Source organism: Denticeps clupeoides, chromosome 8 (assembly GCF_900700375.1).
Source record: "Denticeps clupeoides chromosome 8, fDenClu1.1, whole genome shotgun sequence".
NCBI lineage: Eukaryota > Metazoa > Chordata > Actinopteri > Clupeiformes > Denticipitidae > Denticeps > Denticeps clupeoides.
In genome coordinates, this window is record NC_041714.1 from 15,501,769 (window position 1) to 15,522,291 (window position 20,523).

Sequence of the window (20,523 nt, forward strand, 5' to 3'; positions counted from 1 at the left end):
CTCCTTGGAAGAAAAAGGAGCCTGCTGATTAGCCTACTTACAGCAATAAATAAACGCATCACGCAGTTATGTGCCACAGATTTAATTAGCAGGCAAAAAGGCAGCGGATGCTGGAATCATGCAAATGATTCGGGGGAGAACAGAATAATGCTGCAGAGATTCAGCCATATTTTTTTTTCAACAAAAATTTAATAAAAACCTGCTTGGTACTCTTTGCAAAACAGTTTATTTTTATTAGCATTGCAAAAGAACATGGATGAAAGGTTTGAGAATTAATAAAAAAAAAATTATATAATATTTGGTACGTGGAAGCATCTTCTTTGTATTGTTAAAAAAAATGCACCTCATCCCAAAAAAAAAAAAAAAAAGAATCTCCAGGCGAATCACATGAATCCCATGTTGCTTTTGGTTTCCCACCTTTTCTTTGCTTCAAAGCTGCAAGGATGTAAAATCATTAGTTACAACAATGAAAATTGTGAATTTATTACGTGCACAACAGTATGAATGACAATGGTAAAACGTATGTGCAAAAAAGTTTTCAATTAATTAAATAAATAAATAAATCATTAGTTTTTTATTAATTACAAGAACATCATACCATAATGCATACTGTGCATGTTCACTGGTAAAGATGTGTAGAGGTTTATATAAATCTATAAAGACAAACCCCCAAGCGACTTGCTGCTTCCTTTTCTGGGTGGCTCGGGATGCCTCCGCTTCCTGTTTGGTTTGCACAAAGTCACGGCAATCAGTGGCGTGCGCGATTTTCACGGCCAGCTATTGAGAGGGAGACAGAGACAAGGCCCATTAGTGGATGTAAATCAGTCTGCCTGGCAAGCCTTGGCACTCTCGCCGCCGTGTCGGGGTGCCTCTTCCAAAAGAAAGGGCCTCCAGTCCTTATTCTCTCCCACCCCAACTGCAGCGGTGTACAGAAAAAACTAAAATAATAAGTCACAGCGCGGTTTGCCCATTGTTCGTTTATCGCAGCTGTGCACAATTAACGCCATTATCTCCTCCCCTTAATTACTTTATCAGAAGGAGGACCTACAGATGGGAATAAAAGCAAACGTCTAATATTCACAGCCACTCTAAAACTCAGGCTGTGTCATGTGTCACGGCACAAAGCGAATCCAGTAACTTCGGATGCACTGGACCCTCTGGAGAAAACCCAGGCCCTTCTATCAGGAAAAGTTTGATAAACAAAGAGAAAGGATTCACCGGAGGCAATAGAGTAATTCTTCATAGTTCCCTTCATAGGGGGGAAACACAATCAATGGAGAAAGGGGAGAGGATTAAAAAAAAATGTAAAAAAATCTTTAGGTAATGAAGAAGAGTGCCACTATTCACCAGCTTGGCAAAAAAAAAAAACCTGGGCAGGGAGAAGAAAAAAAAATGTTTCAATTATAATTAAGTGGGATAAACTTTATTAGAAAGACTGAAACTAAAATATCGCCTAATGCATGCTGGGATTAAGCAGGTCAAAGCAAGCAGGCAGGAAAAATTAAACTCTAAAGGCTTTTTATCACCGTATTTCAGGAACCAAGGGTGTAAAATGTTCTAATTTGGGATACATTAAAAGCCATAAAGGTCTTTCAAAAAGATTAATGGTACTTTGCTTGGATTTAAGATAAGGCCTTTAGCCGGCTGCAAGTGCCGGGCTCTGGCTGAGCCCTCGGGGCATTCATCTATACAGTCACTTGGAAGATTTGTAAAAAGCGTCTGCGTAACCCGGAGCTAACGCACTATGACAGTTTTTTAATTCCTTGCCATTTTTTGGAGGTTTAAACGGCAAAAATCATGTTTTCTAGACAGACAACGGAGAAAAAAAGCGAGTTATAAAGGCGGATCACGCTTCTGTTCGGCGTAGATTTCGCAGGCAGATAATTCTCACCGGGATCCTTCTCTCCATTTTTTTTTTGACTGTCGTTACGAAAGGTGGTTTCTGAAGTGGTGTAGGTGCTGGTCTCGACGCCAAAGGATGCTGAGATCATGGGACGGGGCTACATTAAACTCGACTAACACAATGGCATGGCTCTCGCTTTCATGCACTCTAAATATAGTTCCTTTTTTTTTTTTTGGTAAGCGCTAAGTTTATAAAATCAGAAATTGGAGGGCGCTAAATGGCTTCTTTTGAGGTTTACACCCAGAGGTTTATCTGTTATTTTTTTTTTTTTTTTTACCCTTTTTCCCCGACACAAGGATTACCCACATTAACTTGCGCTCCTGTGGGGAGCCTTTCAAAAGGAAGGTCTATCAAGCAGGGCTTCCTAAACAGCCCAGCATACCACCCCCCACATCAACACACACACACACACACACACACACACACACAATCCCTCCCATTTCAAACCCAACCCTAAGCGGTTACTATATTTAAAGCTTTAAAAGGTCTTTTTTTTATCAGTTCAGTCTACAGTCCTTGATTGTCTTAGCCAAAGCTCAACATTAATGTCAACCAAGTTACCTAGGAGACCAAGCAGATCAAAGAGACACACACACACACACACACACACACACACCCCAAAAAAAAAACGCCCCTCAAATGTCTGATTAATCAAGCCTTGCAAACAGCTTATTTCTTTCAGTCCCGCATGCAAGTATGAAAATGAGATTCGGAGAGGAGTACATTGTGCAGATTTGTTCATTCTTATCTGAACAAAGCCAGCGGCAGCTTATTTCATGGATCACTGGCACTGTCAACGCCACGGCGCAGAGCAGGTGACGGCGCCTCTTTCTGCGGCGGGAACAAAAAAATTAGCAACAACAACGGAGAGGAAAAGAAAAAAAAAAAAAAAAAAAAAAAGTCGCCGCAAATTAGCCCCTCATATTTTCCGTAATGTGACATTATTTTTCATTTACTTTTTTTGATCCACTTTTGGGGATTTTTGCCCCTCGCTCGACAAACGCCACCTCCCCCCTGCCCTCCCCTCATGTGCATCTTAGTCCCCCAAATCCTTTCACACTGGAAGCAGGCAAAGCTGAAAATGCAGGGAAAAGGGGAAAATACACACACACACGACAATGTGAGGGGAAGAGCGGGGGTAGAAATGGCGCACACACACACAAACAAAAAAAAAATGCTTGCACAGCCTTTGTTTTAAGGGCCTGTGTGTTTTTAAGAGCCGCGCTTTGTACAGGCAGCACTGACATGCTTGTGCATCTCTCGTTTTTATGTCTGGATACCACGTTGTGTTTCGTTCGTTTCAGCAGCGGGGTTGGGGTATTAATGACGTGACCTTTCAAATGGCTTGAGTGGCAACAGGCTGCAGCTGCAGGTCAGGGCCACTAGGTGGATCTGATGTAGAGTGCAGGGCCCGAGGCAGGTTAGGTGGAGGTGGAGACTGAGCCTGAAGGGTGAGTTAAGGAGACACCCAATTAAAAGACTAACAATTTGGGGGGAAAAGTGGATTTGCATATATATTATCTGGTGGAAGATTAATTCTAAAACATACAATTCTACACAATTCTACACACACAGCACTCTGCAGAAGTAAATTGTACTAATGTAACAACAAAATAGTTTATCAAACATAGATTTTCATAAAATGATTTTTGCAAAATGTTCTTGTTTTCATGATACAATGACATGCTGTGTGTGTCGAGAAAGAGATTGTTATCCTATTGTTCTCTGAGCAACCATACAATATTGTTTAGGAGATCATTTGTTAGCATATGAACATGAAATTATTGGCACTTTTACTCTTTAATCGTTTTTATTTGTGCATTTTTGAGGTTTAGATAATCCCTGAAGCATTTCAGAGTTACTGTTGGGAAAATTCACTACTATCTAAAACCTTTGCACAATATGAATGTATAAACATATAATAACATTATACCTATAATTAATGCTTTGTTGTTTTGACAGATAAAATATTCTATTGTATATATTTGGATTTGTGCAAATTTGTGTAACATGAGCCAGGTCTTAAAAACAATGAACATATTACTATTGTAAGTATGCATGTATGTATGAATGTATATTAGAGTTCTAGTTAAGGACACAGTGCTTCAGTTTAAGCTTTGCAGTTGCAAGCAGTCAGGAAATACTGAAGCACAACAGGACTGGGTTGGTTGTAGTAAGATTACTGGTTTAGCAGAACTGATGAGGAGAAGACAAGATTTCACATATTACCCATGAAATAAAGAAATAAATAGAACATGTAACCGTAATTCATCAGCACTGTTATTTCACATTGAGAAAGCGTTGCTGACAGTATTAGCTCTCAGAAATGAATGACATGTTTTGGGGAATATTCAAAAATCCCATTCAGGAAACGTTCCTTTCCGCCGAAGCCTCTTCCAATTAAAACGAGCGAGAGCTGGATTAGGCAGGCTATGTGGCTCTGGCTCCGTAAATCTGCTTCCTTAGCTGCTTCGCTGCGTCTGACGTGTAAACAATTAATGACCAACCTAATTCCCTTATCGCGCCACCTTAATGCCTACATAACGTGGCCTCTGTCAACCCTGGAAAGCAGGGTTGTGTTAGAGAGGGGAAGACTTATCAGATGGGAGAGAACTCAATTTAGCTGTAATTTCCTCAGAGTCGAGGCCTGATGGGTCAAAGGGGAGAAACGTGCACATGTTGTTGCAAATAACCTCTGCTAAATATACCAAAGCGTACGTACATTAAATTCTATGTGATTTAAAAGTTACAGTGACCTACGCATCACAATATGAGGTGCATCATATTATTGTAAAATGTCAAAACAAGGTTTAATATTCAATATAACATATCACTATATCATTACTTTACTTTATTTTGCAGACGCTTCTTAAAGGTGGTAGTAGTCTCGGCTAGTCGAATGGATCATTACCACAATACAATCAGGATCAATGCATCATATAATGCGGATGCTAATGCACACTTCTCTGGTTGATGGACTGAAATCTGAATTTAGTTTAAGGTAATTATGAGCTGTGTATTATTAATTCACATTGTATAATGATATGAACCAGACTTAGAAGTAGATGCTGGTGCCAGGTACTTGCCGTAACCGACTAGCTTTCTGATACGAGATTGACTTAACAGTACAGTTTCTTTTTAAAACATTTTGATAAGCATTCATATGTGTGTAATAACATCAAATAACTTTACGGGTAATACTATTGACCATTATGTATGACCATTATGTAGGATTAATCCTTTTTTTACACTGTGAGTCTGCAGTTCATCTGTCGGTGTAATTTATTACTATACAGATCGCATGAATTCCAATATCTAGTTTTAAACCAAAATAATCTTAAGAAAGAAACTGGAATAATCATAAAGCGAAAAGCTTAAAAAAAGTGAGGGAAGTGATGCCGCCACCAACTCACCCCTGCTATCCGTCTAACGTAGATTATCAGCCTTAAGAGGAGAGGGAGCTGAAAGAAAACAGGGAGAGAAAAGGCAAGGGGTTTGTGTAATCTCCCCTCCAACTTGACAAACAGCGTTATGCGACAAGAAACGCCTGCTTGAGGGGGGACGGAGCAACACATTCTACTATAATGCCTGTCTCTGTGTTTCTGTCCCCGTAATCTGATTCTAGACTCACAAGACTGTCATCTCCAGGGGTAAAAAAAAAAAAAAAGGCACGAGTCTGAAAGTTCGCCGCGTTCCATTATCTTCTGAGTAGGCAAGGCTTATTAGAGCGCTTTGAACTCACACTTACAATTATGTGCCATCAACAGTTTTATAAGCTAATTAGAAAAACAGTTTAATTAATGACTGACTGGCAATAAAATGGCAATCATGAGAAAAAAAGAAAAAGAAACCAAGGGTGCTAAGCTTCCACTACCACCAATTAAGGGCTAATTACAAACAAATTATATATGTGTTTTGCTGTGGGCTTTAATTTAAAAAAAAATGTCTTTAATTAAAAGGGAAAACATGCTAATTAATTAAACAGCACAAAAAATCTACATTGAAAAGTATGCTTTGTCTATCAAGTAATTAATGAAACACAATAATCCAAATGAGATTCGGCAGCATTTGATAAAAGCTTAGCACCCATTTCAAACCCCGTTTCAAAATTAATGGGCGAAATATAATGTGAGTCATCCTGAGATATAATAAAAGTTCATTTGGTGATAAATTGCTTACACTGAAGAGGACGGGGGGGACAAAAAAAAAACTGAGACTTTTTCTGAGCAGTCGTCGTGTTGCTGGGGGGGGACGGGTTCATGCAGAAACTGAGGGTTCATTTTCTGAGAATATCGGGTGGGGATGGGAGGGGGGCTGATTTTGGCTTCTACATTAATACCACCACCATCAGTCATTAGAGGCAGAGGATTTTTTTTTTTTTTTTTTTTTTTGGGAAGCCTGTGGAGGATCTAATTCTAGATTCCACCGTATTACAAATCAGACTACTCCTATAAATCTCATACAGAGAGCAATGGTTAGTCCATATTATCCAAGTGGTATGAACCTCATACAGCAAACGGAATTGTGATTTTGCTTCTCTGATACATCATTTTGTCCCAATCGGAAATAGCAGCACTCAGCTGATTCATGGGGATGAACCCCACTTACTACCATTGTGTCCCTTAGCACGACACTTAACCCTGAGTGTCTCCAGGGGGACTGTCCCTGTAACTACTGATTGTAAGTCACTCTGGATAAGGGCGTCTGATAAATGCTGTAAATATATTGGTATTGGATGATACTAGCCACAATATAGACCTTGCACCAAAAATTACAGATAAGGCCATATATACAGATACCAATCTTACCCTGTCATCTAAAATCAACTTATCCAAAAATTAGCTGGCTTTCCCAGGATGCTTTTCACCAATTATTTTAGATTCATAATAGGGAAGTCAAAAGGTCAGGGGAGCAGTGTGTGGGGACTATACCTTGCTCAAGGGGACCTCAGTGGCACCTTGACGATCCAGGATTTGATCCCGCAAACCTTTCAATTACGGGTCTGTGTCCTTATCAGATAGGGAAGCAGAAAACATTTCTAGAGGCCATATTTTTGTTTTAAACGTCAGTGGGTCTCTCAGCACAGAATACACCAGTTCAAGTCTAGTTTTCAATCATGACAGAGATTGTCTGTTAGAACCAGGTCCACAGAGGAATACAAAATGAAACATATTATGATGACAAGAATATTGATGAATATTCATTCCAGTGACACGCAAGCCTTTTATTGGAGGCAGCTACGGAAAGTCCTCCGCCCCACTAAACATTATGTAATCTACACTGCAGTTCCTCCGCTCCTCTCTCTCACTCTCATTCTCTTAAGACTCCACATCTTTAATAGCTTTCAGAATCTCCGGCTCTTGAAACACATGAAATGGACATGACGCCCCCATTGTAAGAGACATAAGAGTTTCCTTTTTGAAGTGGTAATGCCAAGCTAATAACTGTGCTCAGTACGAAGGGAAAACTGTGGGAAGTAACGTGGTGTGACAGGCCTTTGTTGAGATCCCACACAGTGGTGTCAGCTACGTTCTTCTCACTTCCGCTGTACTGGTGGAACAGTGGAACCACCGCTCTCCAGGTGCAGTACGTGTTACATAGCACATGCACATTTTTTACAGTGTCACATGCAGAGATGGCATTGTGTGTACAGTCAATAATAAACCTATAAATGTGCTCTGATCTCAAGGGACGCCAAAACTTAACTGATCAAAGAACAAACCGTCCATGATAGTGGCCACTTCCAAAGTAAATTTTAAAAAATAAAAGATTTTTCGTAATCGAGAGCACAACTCCCATGAATTCTCCTGACATAGGCTGAGTTATATATAGCAATAGCTTAATGTTATGCTAATTAGAGAAATTAATTAGTCCTTATGCAACGCGCAGCCGTATGGCACAATGTGAAAGCAATCAAAGCGGAGAGACACGTGTTTCTTAATTGGAAGCTTGCATTACTTAATCTACTGAAGGAATATTTGAGGAGTCCATTAGAGGACAGGAGCAATTCTCAGAATAGGAAACTCTGAAAACACAAGACAATTTGAGGAGGAAATGTCAGATGAACGGTCCTGAAACCTTAGTTTATGTTATTTGCCTGAAATGGGATTCGATGTCCAGCACTTTAGTCTAGCAAAGTGTTTTTTTACCCAAATAAAGGGAAACAAAACTTTTTCCAAAGGTTTTAAAAGTGAAACAAGCTCCAGAAAAGCTTTGAATATCTAACACGCAAAGCCTTAAAGTTCCTATGGAACACTTTTAAATGTACTTAAATGTTAAGGCAAATCTCAAAGCAACCTGTAATATCCTTGTTTGCCTGCTTCAAAACTTGGACGTAGATGAAAGCGCACGCATCACACAGTTTGCACGAGCCTTCAAAAAAAAAAAAAAGAAACTGCTTTTGCAAATCACTTTAGTATTGTGATTAAAAGAAGAAAGCGGCCCAACAACAACAACAAAAAAAAAATCATTAATTGATTCAAGGAGCTCAACACATGGTAGAAGCACACGATCTCTTTGTATTTCAGCATTCGGGAAAAAGCCTTTCAATCTTTGGCATTTCAACTTTGGTTTTAACAGAAACTGTGTCGATAAGACACATTTGAGGACGTGTGAGTTAAAGTCTGCAAATTGCGCCTATGCCTACAAAAAAAGTGTCCAGCCAAATCTGACCTACAGACCAGTTTAATAACAGGTGACTGGAGACGTCAGGCTCTGCACAACCTACTGATGATACCAAGCTGACTACAATAGAAGTTCGCACTGCGGATGGGCCTTCAGTACCACTGACATTTGGCCTGAGGGCTTGAGCATCTTTTTTTAGTTCCATGGTTTAGTTCCAATTTTGAATTCTAAAAGCACCCTCACTCAGAAATTCCCAGCAGTAAAAATGAATGGATGAATGAATTCTCTCCTACCAGCGTTTGGTGCAAATGGAGTTTAAATTGAAGGTCTGTATTTTAGAAATGAGAAAAAGTTGCGGGAACAATTTTTTGTCCAAAAAAAAAAAAAAGCACACATAAGCAGTTGCACAACAGCGAATTGAGCGCCTGCACGCTGCCAAGCACCATCCCTCATCCGGCTGGCAGCGTGGCAGCAGGTGAGAGGGAGCGCCCCTCACCAGGTCGGCCCAAATCCAGCGGTGCACTAAGAAGCTTTCTGAGTCCGCCTGGTTCAGCGGCGTCAATCAAAAAGAGCGACTAGCCTCGCCCGCCGCCATCCCACAAGCAGTCCGACACAAAATGGCCTCAAGCGCGCACATTTCTTTACCAATGATCACACGATGAGAACAGCAATTAAGACGCGATATGGAGTGTGTCATTAGTGGCCGGTTTTTCCTCTCACCCCTGACTCTACGGTGATGGAGTTTGGCGTCCGAGCTTCGGTATCAGTTAATATAAGAGCAACGCTCCCACTCATAACTCTCAGTTGTAGAGGTAATCAGACGGCGAATGGACATTTGGAACTGGATTTACAGCGAGAGCTGTATTAATGAGACATAATAACTCTTTAAAAAGTGTAATGCCGACTACATAAACTGCCTGGATGCTTTGCTCAAAAAAGTCTCGTTCGTCACGCTGCGGTGTTGAGCAAGATTTTCACCCTTCTTTGAACCAAAATAAACCTCCACTGATTAATCATCAAATAGAATCAACTTCATAAAGAGGAAAAAATAAGCCGTCTCAATCTAATGATTATTAGAGTCTGAGCTGGGACGTCATCTAAGTGCTATGAAAGGGGGCATTATGGAATCATGACCTGGTTACTAAAAACCTGAAAGCGAGCAGTCGAGACTCTGACTCTGTCGACTCTGTCGAGACAGCGGCATGAGCGAAGAGAATATGTATCTCAAAATATGTCCACAATGAGTGATTAAAAAAGGTAACCCAGGTAACGTCAGGCCCACCAAGACGGTTTAAATGCACATCCATTTGAGGAGATTGACATTTCTATAATGCCCACATATAATATTCTAATAATCACTGTGTGTCTGATTTTATATGCCTTATGGCACTACAGGGTGGGACATTTATATGGATACATCTTAATAAGATGGGAATGGTTGGTGACATTGCACACATTTTATAAGTGGTCAGAAACTTGTAAATAACTCATGAAAGAATAAAGTTACGTTAAAACCAAGCACACCATTGTTTTTCTTGTGAAATTACCAATAAATGTGATGTCACATGACCCTCTTCCTATTGAAAAAACAAAAGTTGGATCCAAGATGGCCACTATGGTCACCACCCATCTTGAAAATTTTGCCCCCTCACATATACTAATGTGCCACAAACAGGATGTTAATATCACCCACCATTCCCATTTTATTAAGGTGTATCCATATAAATGGCCCACCCTGTATTATCAATCTATTGCTAATCCTCCTCAGGATTTACATAAATTAATAGGTGAAACAATAAACACAACAAACTGATGGGCACGAGTTAAAATCATCCGTGGCTGTTAATCATCAGGCTTGTAAATCCTGAGCATGCCTTACCTTACCGCATAGCGCATGTTCAAAAACGTTTTGCCCATGATCATCACACGCAAAATACTTTTACCTGTAACAAATACAATTATCATGACTTTTGAATATCAAATGACTATTCATTTAAACATTTCAGATTTATAAAGCTTCAAAATACTGCTGCATTTAGCTAAAACCATCGATTCGTATAGGTCCTTTGATGTATTATTTATTGATCTAATTATGTCTTTTAATTACTAATATTATTTTTATAACTCAATGTATTAGGTCTTTTCTTGCACACTCTTTTAGATTTTTCCTTTATCTTTCGTATTTTTTGTTATAAAACCTGCCTTGCCTTATTCACCCTTATATGGACACGCTGGAGACTGCTTTTGTGGAAAAGCTTGAAAACCCCATTCTAGCAGGGGTTATAGCAGGAATATTCAGGGGACTATTTTTTAGTTTTCTGGCTCTGAAAGTGAAATGTCCCCCTGAAGTTGCACGAAACCATCAGTTTCTGCTTCTTTTTTTTTTTTCTTGAAACCTCTAGGTTTCTGTGTCCACCCTTGTCTGCACAGTTTCTGCTACACTTTTCATTCCACCTTCAGTTAAAAGTTAAACCTGCATCCAGAGGCCACCGCTACGAAGTTTGAAGACTCTCGAAACCCGACACACTTTGATCGCGGCTACTCCGCAGCCGCAGAAAAAAAAAAAAAGAAGCCGAATGTCTTTTTAACTGCAATTACGAGTGTGTGAATCGAACATTTTCTGCTAAATTAGCTGCAAAGCGCTTGATCCCACACACCCTCCTGATGGATCGCCCCAAAACTGCAGGCACTGCGTTTAGCGGACGTGTGCACTTCAAAGCCACAAAACTTGCACCTTGGAAAAAAATGCTTTAGCAGTCGGCTTGAAAGCAATGTACCCTTCATTAAAATCCGCAGCCAAAAGTCGCCTCGCCGACACCGTGGCACTTCAAAACTGTTGTGGGGGGGGGTGTAGGCAGGGTGGGTTTTCCATTAACTCAATGGAAACAGGGCTGCAGGACTCGCCACCCCAGCATCAATGGCGAATGTGATCATGGGTATTTTTGGCGGCCCTCTGTGTCTTTGCGACGAGGAAAATGGCTCGGGAGCCATTATCTCGATTGGTCACGGTGGGAGTGCCCCCGAGATGGCTTATCGGCGCAGCGTACCTCTCGAGTGGCCAGCCTGTCACTCAGATCCTCCGCCGTCCCATAGTCCCCTTCAGCGATGGCACTCTCAATGCTCTCTTCCAGGCCAGACTGGAGCGGAGGAGGGGGAGGAGAGAAGGAGAGAGAAGGAATGAAAATGATTTTTGAATTAGAAAGAGGGGAGAAGATGGGGGGGGGGGGGGGGGGGGGGGGGGGGGGGGGTAAGCAGAAATCAAAGAGAAACTTAAACTTTCCCCAGGCATTCTTTTTTTTTTTTTTTATACGAATGCTATTACAACAAATATGTAGATTCCTCGTCACAAATGAAAATCTTTTTTTTTTTTTTTTAAATATTAAGCAGAAAATCTACAGGAGATTACCATAAAACGTAAACGCAGCTCTTTAATTACACATTTCCATTACAAGTAGAGGAAACTGAAAGGAGGAGGCCCCGGGGTCGGGGACGAAGGTGAGCGTCACTTTCTTGTCATTTACCGCATTCCCACCACCCGCTGACCGGCGCACTTTCATGCGCCGTCGATCGGGCGCCAGCACATTTACTGCCACTTAAGAGACCCGTGATGGGCTGTTCCACATCAAACACATGAAGCAGTCATTTCAAAAACCGTGACCTCCCGGAATGCGATGTTTGTTCGTCTGTAACTATACATAAACCCCGCCCAACACACCCATCAACTCAGCTACGACTGTGCGCGAAATGAGGACGCTTTAATATTCATATTCATTTGACTCCACGTGGACGCTGTTTAATTAACAATCAAGGACCTTCTTTTTCAGAACAGGAAATAAAAAGGCGAGGGTGCGAACTCAAACCATTGCTGTAACAGTATAAACATTAAAAGTGAAGACTGGAGGACTTTTTTTTTTTTTTTTTAATTAGCCTGACTGACAATTTCATTAAAGTTTTTACTTCCTTAATGTAACTCCATAATAATGGTTTTTATCCCCACGAAAAAACAAGCCTTTGAAAGTGAGAAAAGAGGGCACCCGAAACCCACCTAATTTAATGGTGCGTAGAGATAAATTTCACTCAAAATAACATTTTAACTTCACTTTAGCGTTCGCAGATTGTTTCAACTGAATTAGCGGCAACTTTCCCATTTACGACAAATTAAAATTCCTTGTAATTTTTGCTTACATGACAAATTGCAAATGTCTGGGTGAAGCATAATAAAACTCTTTCTGACGTGAAGACACCAGATAAATAAGGGACTTCAAATGGATTTATTTCATAAATTGTTTGAAGTGAGAAAAAAATTGGCCTTAATTTTAAATCAGAGATTGAACAACCGGCAAAAACTACACCAACTTCATTTGTGAAAATATAGACTTTCATAAGGCACAAATGAGTCCATCTGTCTTTCGATTTCACGTTAAACCTTTACTTTGGTTTACACAGATATTCTGTCAGACTTATTTTAAAAGACAGAAAACCCAACTCAACTGACAAAGCTATCTTTGATTGGAAGAGCATCAGAAACCTTTATAAAAATGATCTATTTCAAAATTATGCGGAAAAATTTTCCACAACGCTATATAAGGGATGAGGCTTTTTTTCAGTTTGCCAAGAGTGTGAGCGGGCACAGATAACATAATCCATGTCATCCCTAGTTCACCATCTTCCAGCCTGACGTGAATAGTGTCGCGTAGGTGCTGTGCCATCGCCAGTTAACTTTCGTGCCAGAGCCTTGCTCGCTGCCATCTTGAACGAAATCCACCTCTTAAAATCTCAAATCTCGACCAGAGAAGAGACAGGTATCACAATCAGCCTTGTGTCAAGATTAAGGTAATCTCTTCATTAAATATAAGATGATCCATTATGTTTAACTCAATGCCACGCTTAAGACGGGAGGAGGGGGAAAAAAGAATCTCTTTGGCGCTCTTTCCTATTCAGCATGGAGAGCTGCTGCGCGCTCGACGGAAGCATGTGGAGAAAACGGATGTGGAATTAGGGGAGATAAATCTGAGGACAGTAATCACTGCTACCTTAGCAGGGTGCTTGCTGCAGGCCGGGGGTTGGAATCTGTCATTGACGCCAAAGTACTGCTTCAAGCCTTCCCAGTGTTGCTCCCGCTTTTTTCTCAGCTCACTGAAAGACATTTGAATCATAATAATAAAAAAAAAAAAAGTGATTTAATGTGCATTGCACATCGTACCGCATATAGTGAAATATGAGCCATGGCAGTAACCCATTCATAAGATAAGCTCCCCAAACTGTCACTCCCATGGTTCTACCATGATTCTTTACATATGTTTAACAAAGCCTGAGTAGAATCTAAAAAAAAATTGACAACCAAGGCTCAGTGGAGTTGAATCAAAGAAAACTACTTAATTTTTCTATTTGTTACGCTTACCATTCTTTTTCTGAATCCAAGCTCTGTGTTTTAAAGTCTGCACCTAAAGAAATTAAAGAAAAAATGTCTGCAATGAAATTGAGTATGAAATTCACATTTTTGGCAACAATCGCAAAACTGAGATGTGATTGCTTGGCAAACCCTTGATTGAAATCCCTCAATCAACCAATCATGAAATTCTAAACATAACAGACCTTTCTTATGATGTTTTCTCCTACGGCGTGTTTTTGCTGCGACCATCAAATTCACTGTTTCTTCTTTTTTCTTTTGCAGATTTTTGAATTTCTAGCAAAAAAAATAAACTTTTATTAATCAGCACAGGTGTAAAAAGAATATGGAGCATTGATGTTTTCATCATAATCTGAGAACAGTGACTATTGTGCTTCATTCTCCCATGAGTTGAGTTGTAATCATGACCTCTCGACAGAGCAACTATATTCCAGATGGACAGATACATAATTTACAACCTTCTGATCCTAATTAAGCAATGTGACTTTTCCCAACATTGTATTTCTGGTTGTGTCGTGATATTTAGAATGACAGATGACAGCAACATGAGGGTAATGAGATATACTGCTGTGTAGAAGACATACTTGCCACGTCTCCAGTGAAACTCCTGACGGGCACTCTTCACACCCACCGCCATGTTCCGTAGGCTCAGCCTTTAATGCAAACCCTTCACTGCATTCCGCAGACACGCCTTCGTCTAGACGCCTGGCTGCTACCTTGTTTTCAATGGTCGTGTTGTCCTCCTCTTCGCTGGAACTTAGATCCGCTTCTGACAGCCCCTTCGGCAGGAGTCCGCTGTACATCCCGCTGCAGGAACGAGATTTTCCCCGAGAGGGGAATAGTGACATGTTACGCTTCTGTCTGCATTTGTGTAGTTGTTCGAATGTCTGCCTGTTCGAAATGCAACATAAACGCGCTAATAGCTAAACGCACGGCTACATTGGAACCCTCACTTCCGTGTTTTCAAAAACAAAGCGCAAGATTGGTCAGGCTCAGCCGGGAACGACTAATAGCAGCGCAGCTATTGTGGTCACGTGGTAACCGCTCTAGGAATGAAAAAAGTACAACGCACCAAAAAAAAAAAACAACAACCCCAAAACAAACCACTTAACAATGTTATTCTCTTAATATAATGAGTTTAGCATAGCTCTTAATCATAGCTGTTTCTGCTACTCGTCATCTGGATGCTTTTTGTGCTAACTGCAGAAGCCTGTGCCCTTTCTTTCTATAATGGATGCTATGCACAAAGCTATAACGTTACACTATTTTTTTTTCTTTACTTTCTTGTTTTTTGTGTGTGTGTGCGTATGGCCATTAGAATTTTCTGGCCCTTTGCAAACTCAATTTATGAAAACACATTCTGACCCATTCTGATGATGATTATTAGCAGTATTCACACATTTGCAAATTATCATGCAATACGGAATGAGGTGCCTTGATTATATTTTAAAGAGGGAAATCAAATGCATGTTCCAACTAGCCCTCAGGACCCTTCACTCAGATTGTCCTGTGGAACTGAATTCCATTGGCCGCATGTGCTGGTGCTCGCCTGTGGTCTGAATTCTTGTCTCTAGATCTTGAAATGAAAATGAGTTTTAATTGCCTAACCTGCCGCATGCAGAGATTGACTCGTAATGTCTCTGATCGCTTTGGGGCCCATCATTTTATTTGCACAATCATTCATTTTTTTCCTTTTTTCTTTTTCACATTACCTTCTTGGTTGGTTTGTGGTTCTTGTTGGCTGACTGGCTCATTACACTACATGCGCATGTAGCGAATTTACAAAACACTGAACAATAAGTGTATAGATTCACATTTCTCATGAACACATTTCTTATGAATTGAAACGCATTACGTATAGGACACACAGTTGGCGTTTTGGGCCAAAACATCAAGCATCACTTGTGTCTTGATGGCCAGTGTTGCCATCATGCACTGTGTTCTGTTTTAATATGTATGTTAATTAATCCTCACTGTAGGCTAAATAGATTATGACTGTCAATATGATTAATTGTAATTGTCTAAAAAAAGTAATTTGATGACAACATGGCACTGTTACTGTTCAATCAAGGTGCTGTTATTATTATTATTAATATTATCATTATTATTAGTGACATAGTTTTGAAAAGAAAAAAAATGCTTCTAAGCCCTTGTTCACACTTTATTATAACTGCCGAGGGCATCGCATTGTCATTATAATGATTAGCATGCAAATCTTGTATAGCCTCTGGCACTGGCTGCTGCAACATTATTTATATCAAACGACATCGGTAATCTTTTTTTTTTCTTTACTTAATAAGGATGGGCTTTGTGCCCCAAAAGGAAAACCACCTATTTAGCTTAATGGTTGTTTACTTTGTGTACAATGATTAACGTATTCATTTGTGCTCTGCTAATGACAGAAAATGTTATTGTCTTCCGTCAGAGCAAGAAGTTAATTGTAATTAATTGCGGTGCGTATAGATGAGTATAAGTGTCCTGTTTGTAATAATTGGATCTTCTTTCTTACAAAGTGAAATAGCACATTCACAGTGAACAAATTCTTGGAAAGAATAGAATTAAGAAGGAGCAGCCTTAGAATAAGGAGGATCCTAATATGTATCTAGATTCCCTATATGAATTTCTCAACAGTTTTTGACTCTAGAACATTTGTGGTTAGACAACCCCATCAGCCTATCCTCAAAGGTGAAAAGTTCGGTTTAATATACAGAGCCATATGACTTAATCTCAGATAGGACTAATGCCAGTAAAAGATATTAAATTTTTTTGCGGATGGAGACCCTGGCTTGTCAAGCTCCAATCACTTGTGCAAAAACCTAATACCCAGTTTAATTGCCTATGTGACAACGTGCATGCGTTAACAACAAATCTGTTTTAAAGCAAAATTAGTGATAAAAAAGGAAAGGAAAACCTAATTCGGCATGCTGTGGCATTTAGTGGCTAAATTATTTTCTTATTGACTACTAGACATTGTCTTTTATTTCACAGCCAAATTATTGTCTCTCTGCTGTGGCCGCTTATTCTGGCAGTAGTGCCAGTTCATTATTTCTGTCATGTCTTGGTAATTTGGAGTTGGCTGTTTAAAACTTGGAGCCCCTTATTAAGTTTTGGCTATGGCGGATAAGAGCCAGTAAGTGCGGCGAGATAAACTAATCATCTTAAACCCCTAATTATTAGTATCTTAGTGTGACAGGCAGTTTTTGCGAGCCAGCCGAGTTGAGCCTCAAATGAGAAAAAGCATATCTGTGAAAGTGGTAATAATTTTAAGTCATCTCGATCTGGCTCGGGGTGGCGGAATTCATTAGTGCAGATTAGCACAGTGTGTACAAAGTAAATGAGATATCTAATAGCAAACGCGGAGGTCCGAGGATCCGTGTGCGAATAGGTGGCTGCGTAACCTGCTCTACCGGTGCCCCATTTGCACCGTCAGCCGGCAGAAGTACACAAACAACTAACCCTTGACTTTTCACCCTCTTGTGTATTGTGAGGCATCAAAAATGGTCCACGTGAGGAGAAAAAAAACCCCACCCATATCAGAAAGGGCAGCAAGCGGGTTTGTTTTTGAGAGTGAAACGAAGGAAGCTAATTACGTGCGTAAGGAGAAGGTTGGGGGGGGTGAGGGAAATAAGATTATAAAGAATAATTTACTGATATAATTACACCAAAATTGGGTACACACAATCGTCAAATACATGTATTGCTTGACCTGGGTTAGCCAGTGAAATAAATCCTCCTTCTATAGCCTTTGTTAATTTGTTTTTATCATCTCCAAGTGGTGTTTGTGCAGGCAGTGCAATTTGCATGTGTAATTCCACTGTGCAAATTGACAACAAGTAGATAATTCTGGCGAATAGGCCAGTTGCAGGCCCCAGCTATCTTCCTGAGCCTATTCATTTTGAGGAACTGCTGAGGCATGAAACTCATACATCATACATTTCCCGACAATGCTCTGACTTATTGTCCCCTAAAATGTCATTACAGCCATTATTTATGGAGCTAATTCATTTATTAAACCATATTTACTCTGTTGGAAATTGTCACATTCTATCCATGGCCTGTACGTAATCGCTTTTATTGTTCTAATAACATGGAACATGTCAGGTATGTCGGAATGTGTTCGCTAAAGCTCAGGCAAATTGTTGCTGAGACAAATTTGGCAGATTATAACATAAGTAAGGCTTGCCAAAAAGAAACTACAGTGTATTGCAATCAATACAGCACATACGTATTGGATGATTGGATTTACTATTGCCGTCATACCTGTATTATCTGCTAAATGTCATAAATGCATCATCTGTAGATAACCCTGTGCCCAAGTGCACCATTAATAAACATCAGTCATTTGGGTGATATTCCTGTTATTGTAATCTTAACCTTGATGTTGACTTGGAATAGAAGTGATGGTGATTTGTTGATTTTTGATCATTAAATCCACAACTTGTCACCCTTCACCCATGAACACATATCATATGAATATACATCTCAACCCTCTGGCCCCCCAACATGCTGCCAATGTCTGAATTCAAGGATATATTTGATTGTGTTTTCTAAAATAAGCAGTTACGTCATATCTGCAAAATATAATATTTTTGTTTAATTTGGAATGAAGGTGAACTCTTACTGATTTTGCTAAACTTTGCGTTTTTGCACTTGAAGCGGACCACTCTACACCACAGAAAATCCTTTCTGCCCACCACCATTAGACTATACAACTTCTCCCTCACGCACCCACGCAATAATCTGTGCGTATTTTAAACACACTTATTTCCATCTTCAATTATGTTTTCCAACCCGCACATGGCATCTACCAATATGATTATTTTACACATTCCTGCATGTACATATAACTCCTCATTTAATGTGTTCAAACATGTGGTGGCTAAAAATATGTCTGACGTTCACTATGGTATCCAATATGGTGGCAGTATAGTGGCACAGCAGGCATCCAAAATAACCCTTGTTATTGTGTGTGGGTTCCGATTGCGTATGTGAGTGTAAATTATTCATACAACCACCCTAATGATGAAGTAACAGCTTCTTCTTCGCATGTGCTTAAACTGCTATGCGCAGCCTAGCCAGATTCCATAATGGGTTCCATTCGAAGGGTGTGCCAACTATGCCCTCCTTTCTTCATCTCATCCTCCCACAACCATTGCTAGGCGTTATATAGCCTTTCTCCCTGGGGAATCCATCTAAGTGCTGTTTCAGGCCGTTAGCAGGATCCTTGCAGAGAGTGCATCCAGTACAGTTCCATTGTCCTGACTTTTTCTGTCTGGCACCACAGTTGTTTTCCATCTCTCTATACATACAGTATCGTTGATTTGACGTTTTTATCTAAGAGTCCGATGTCTGTTTGTGATGATAGTTCCTTGGTTCCTTGATAGTTCCTTGGTTCCACAGTTTCCCTTGCTTTTCCAATGCCCTGGATGCATCTATTAGTCTCCTTAGATATATAAATAACTTTTCCATCTTGCAATTTCATTTTGACCATGCTGTTGCTGTTATTGATTTAAATGACTTTGACCTTTTCCATGTTTATCCTCAGCCCTAATTTTGCCCCTGTTGTTTCAAGCATCGATGGCTTGTTCTGCATTTGTTCTCTTCTGTGTTACAACCATTTATAAGTCATGATTTAGTCACCTGCATCAATGTCATGTCAAGACCCATAAATGCTGCGTTTGGGTGAAACTTAAATGGGTGTTTCTCAGCTGCTGCTAGAAACTCTAGATCCATTTTACGACTCTTACCTCATCAAAGGCTTTTTCCCCCGGAGGTCCTCCCACAATCTCCTTGAAGCTTCACTGCTTAGCGCAAGGTTCTTGACACCAAAGGCAACAACAAATACATAACAGGCAAGTAACTTTCGCAAATCCTGTTTTAAAGGCCCCTTCTGACAACCCGGCCTTGGAAAAAACAAACAGAGGCACGGCAAAACCCGCCGCTACTCTCGCGAGCTTAACCTTCTCTCACCGCTCGCCGCTGCTAAAATGCTCACCACGGTTCTGACAGCCCTGGCACGGCGGAGAGGTTGACAGTCTGGATAATTTCCCCATTGTGGTAGATTAGGTAGCACGTTGTGGGGGGGTGGGGGGGGGGTCATACATTTTAATGGTACATGTACTCTCTGGATAATTCCATCACGCCATTCTCGTCTGTTTAGTTCTTTAGACTCACCTGTCAACCCGAAGCACTTAGTGTGGCAGTTATGTTGAGCCGTCTCCACACTGTTCCACAATAACCGTTTGGCGTCGTGACATTTCAATTTACACACAAGGTTAACACGGGCTGGCAGAGTTAGACTAGTTTTGGGGGCACGGCACGTTTTGCGAGCCGTGGAAATTCCAGGAGACAGCGGCGGATGTTTTAGAAGCTGATGCCATTTAGTGTAGAGAGTTATGAAGTCATAGGGCTTTGCTTCACTAGAGCTGTGCAAGTTTCCATTATCATATTGAATTCATCTTTTGACTTTGTTTCTGAACAAGTAAACAGTTAAAAAAAAAAGCATAAATGAATGTAGTTAGTTGCTAGTTAGGCTGCAGTTAACTTCCCCACAACACATGCTAATGGCCATGCCAGGTAGCTCAGG

The 20,523-nt window shown here is 40.3% G+C and overlaps 1 protein-coding gene across 1 annotated transcript; it reads right to left on the bottom strand.

Annotated features, from left to right (window-relative positions):
• Positions 1-207: 207 nt before the first annotated feature.
• On the bottom strand, positions 208-14,902 carry fam204a (family with sequence similarity 204 member A). Its single transcript, XM_028989697.1, has 7 exons — positions 14,522-14,902; positions 14,123-14,213; positions 13,929-13,971; positions 13,561-13,663; positions 11,575-11,664; positions 668-777; positions 208-435 (listed from the first exon to the last, which is right to left on the bottom strand). The coding sequence occupies exons 1-7, from the start codon at positions 14,783-14,785 to the stop codon at positions 384-386; spliced, it is 753 nt and encodes a 250-aa protein (XP_028845530.1). The 5' UTR covers positions 14,786-14,902; the 3' UTR covers positions 208-383.
• Between the last annotated feature and the right edge of the window lie 5,621 nt (positions 14,903-20,523).

Bases quoted from the DNA above. Each gene is read 5' to 3' on its own strand.
- fam204a (XM_028989697.1), bottom strand. From the start codon at position 14,785: ATGTCACTATTCCCCTCTCGGGGAAAATCTCGTTCCTGCAGCGGGATG. The intron at 13,664-13,928 runs GTAAGCGTAACA...AATGTCTTTCAG, and splicing joins TTGGATTCAGAAAAAGAATG to TGAGCTGAGAAAAAAGCGGG. The intron at 778-11,574 runs GTACGCTGCGCC...CCCTCTCAATAG, and splicing joins ACAGGCTGGCCACTCGAGAG to CTGGCCGTGAAAATCGCGCA.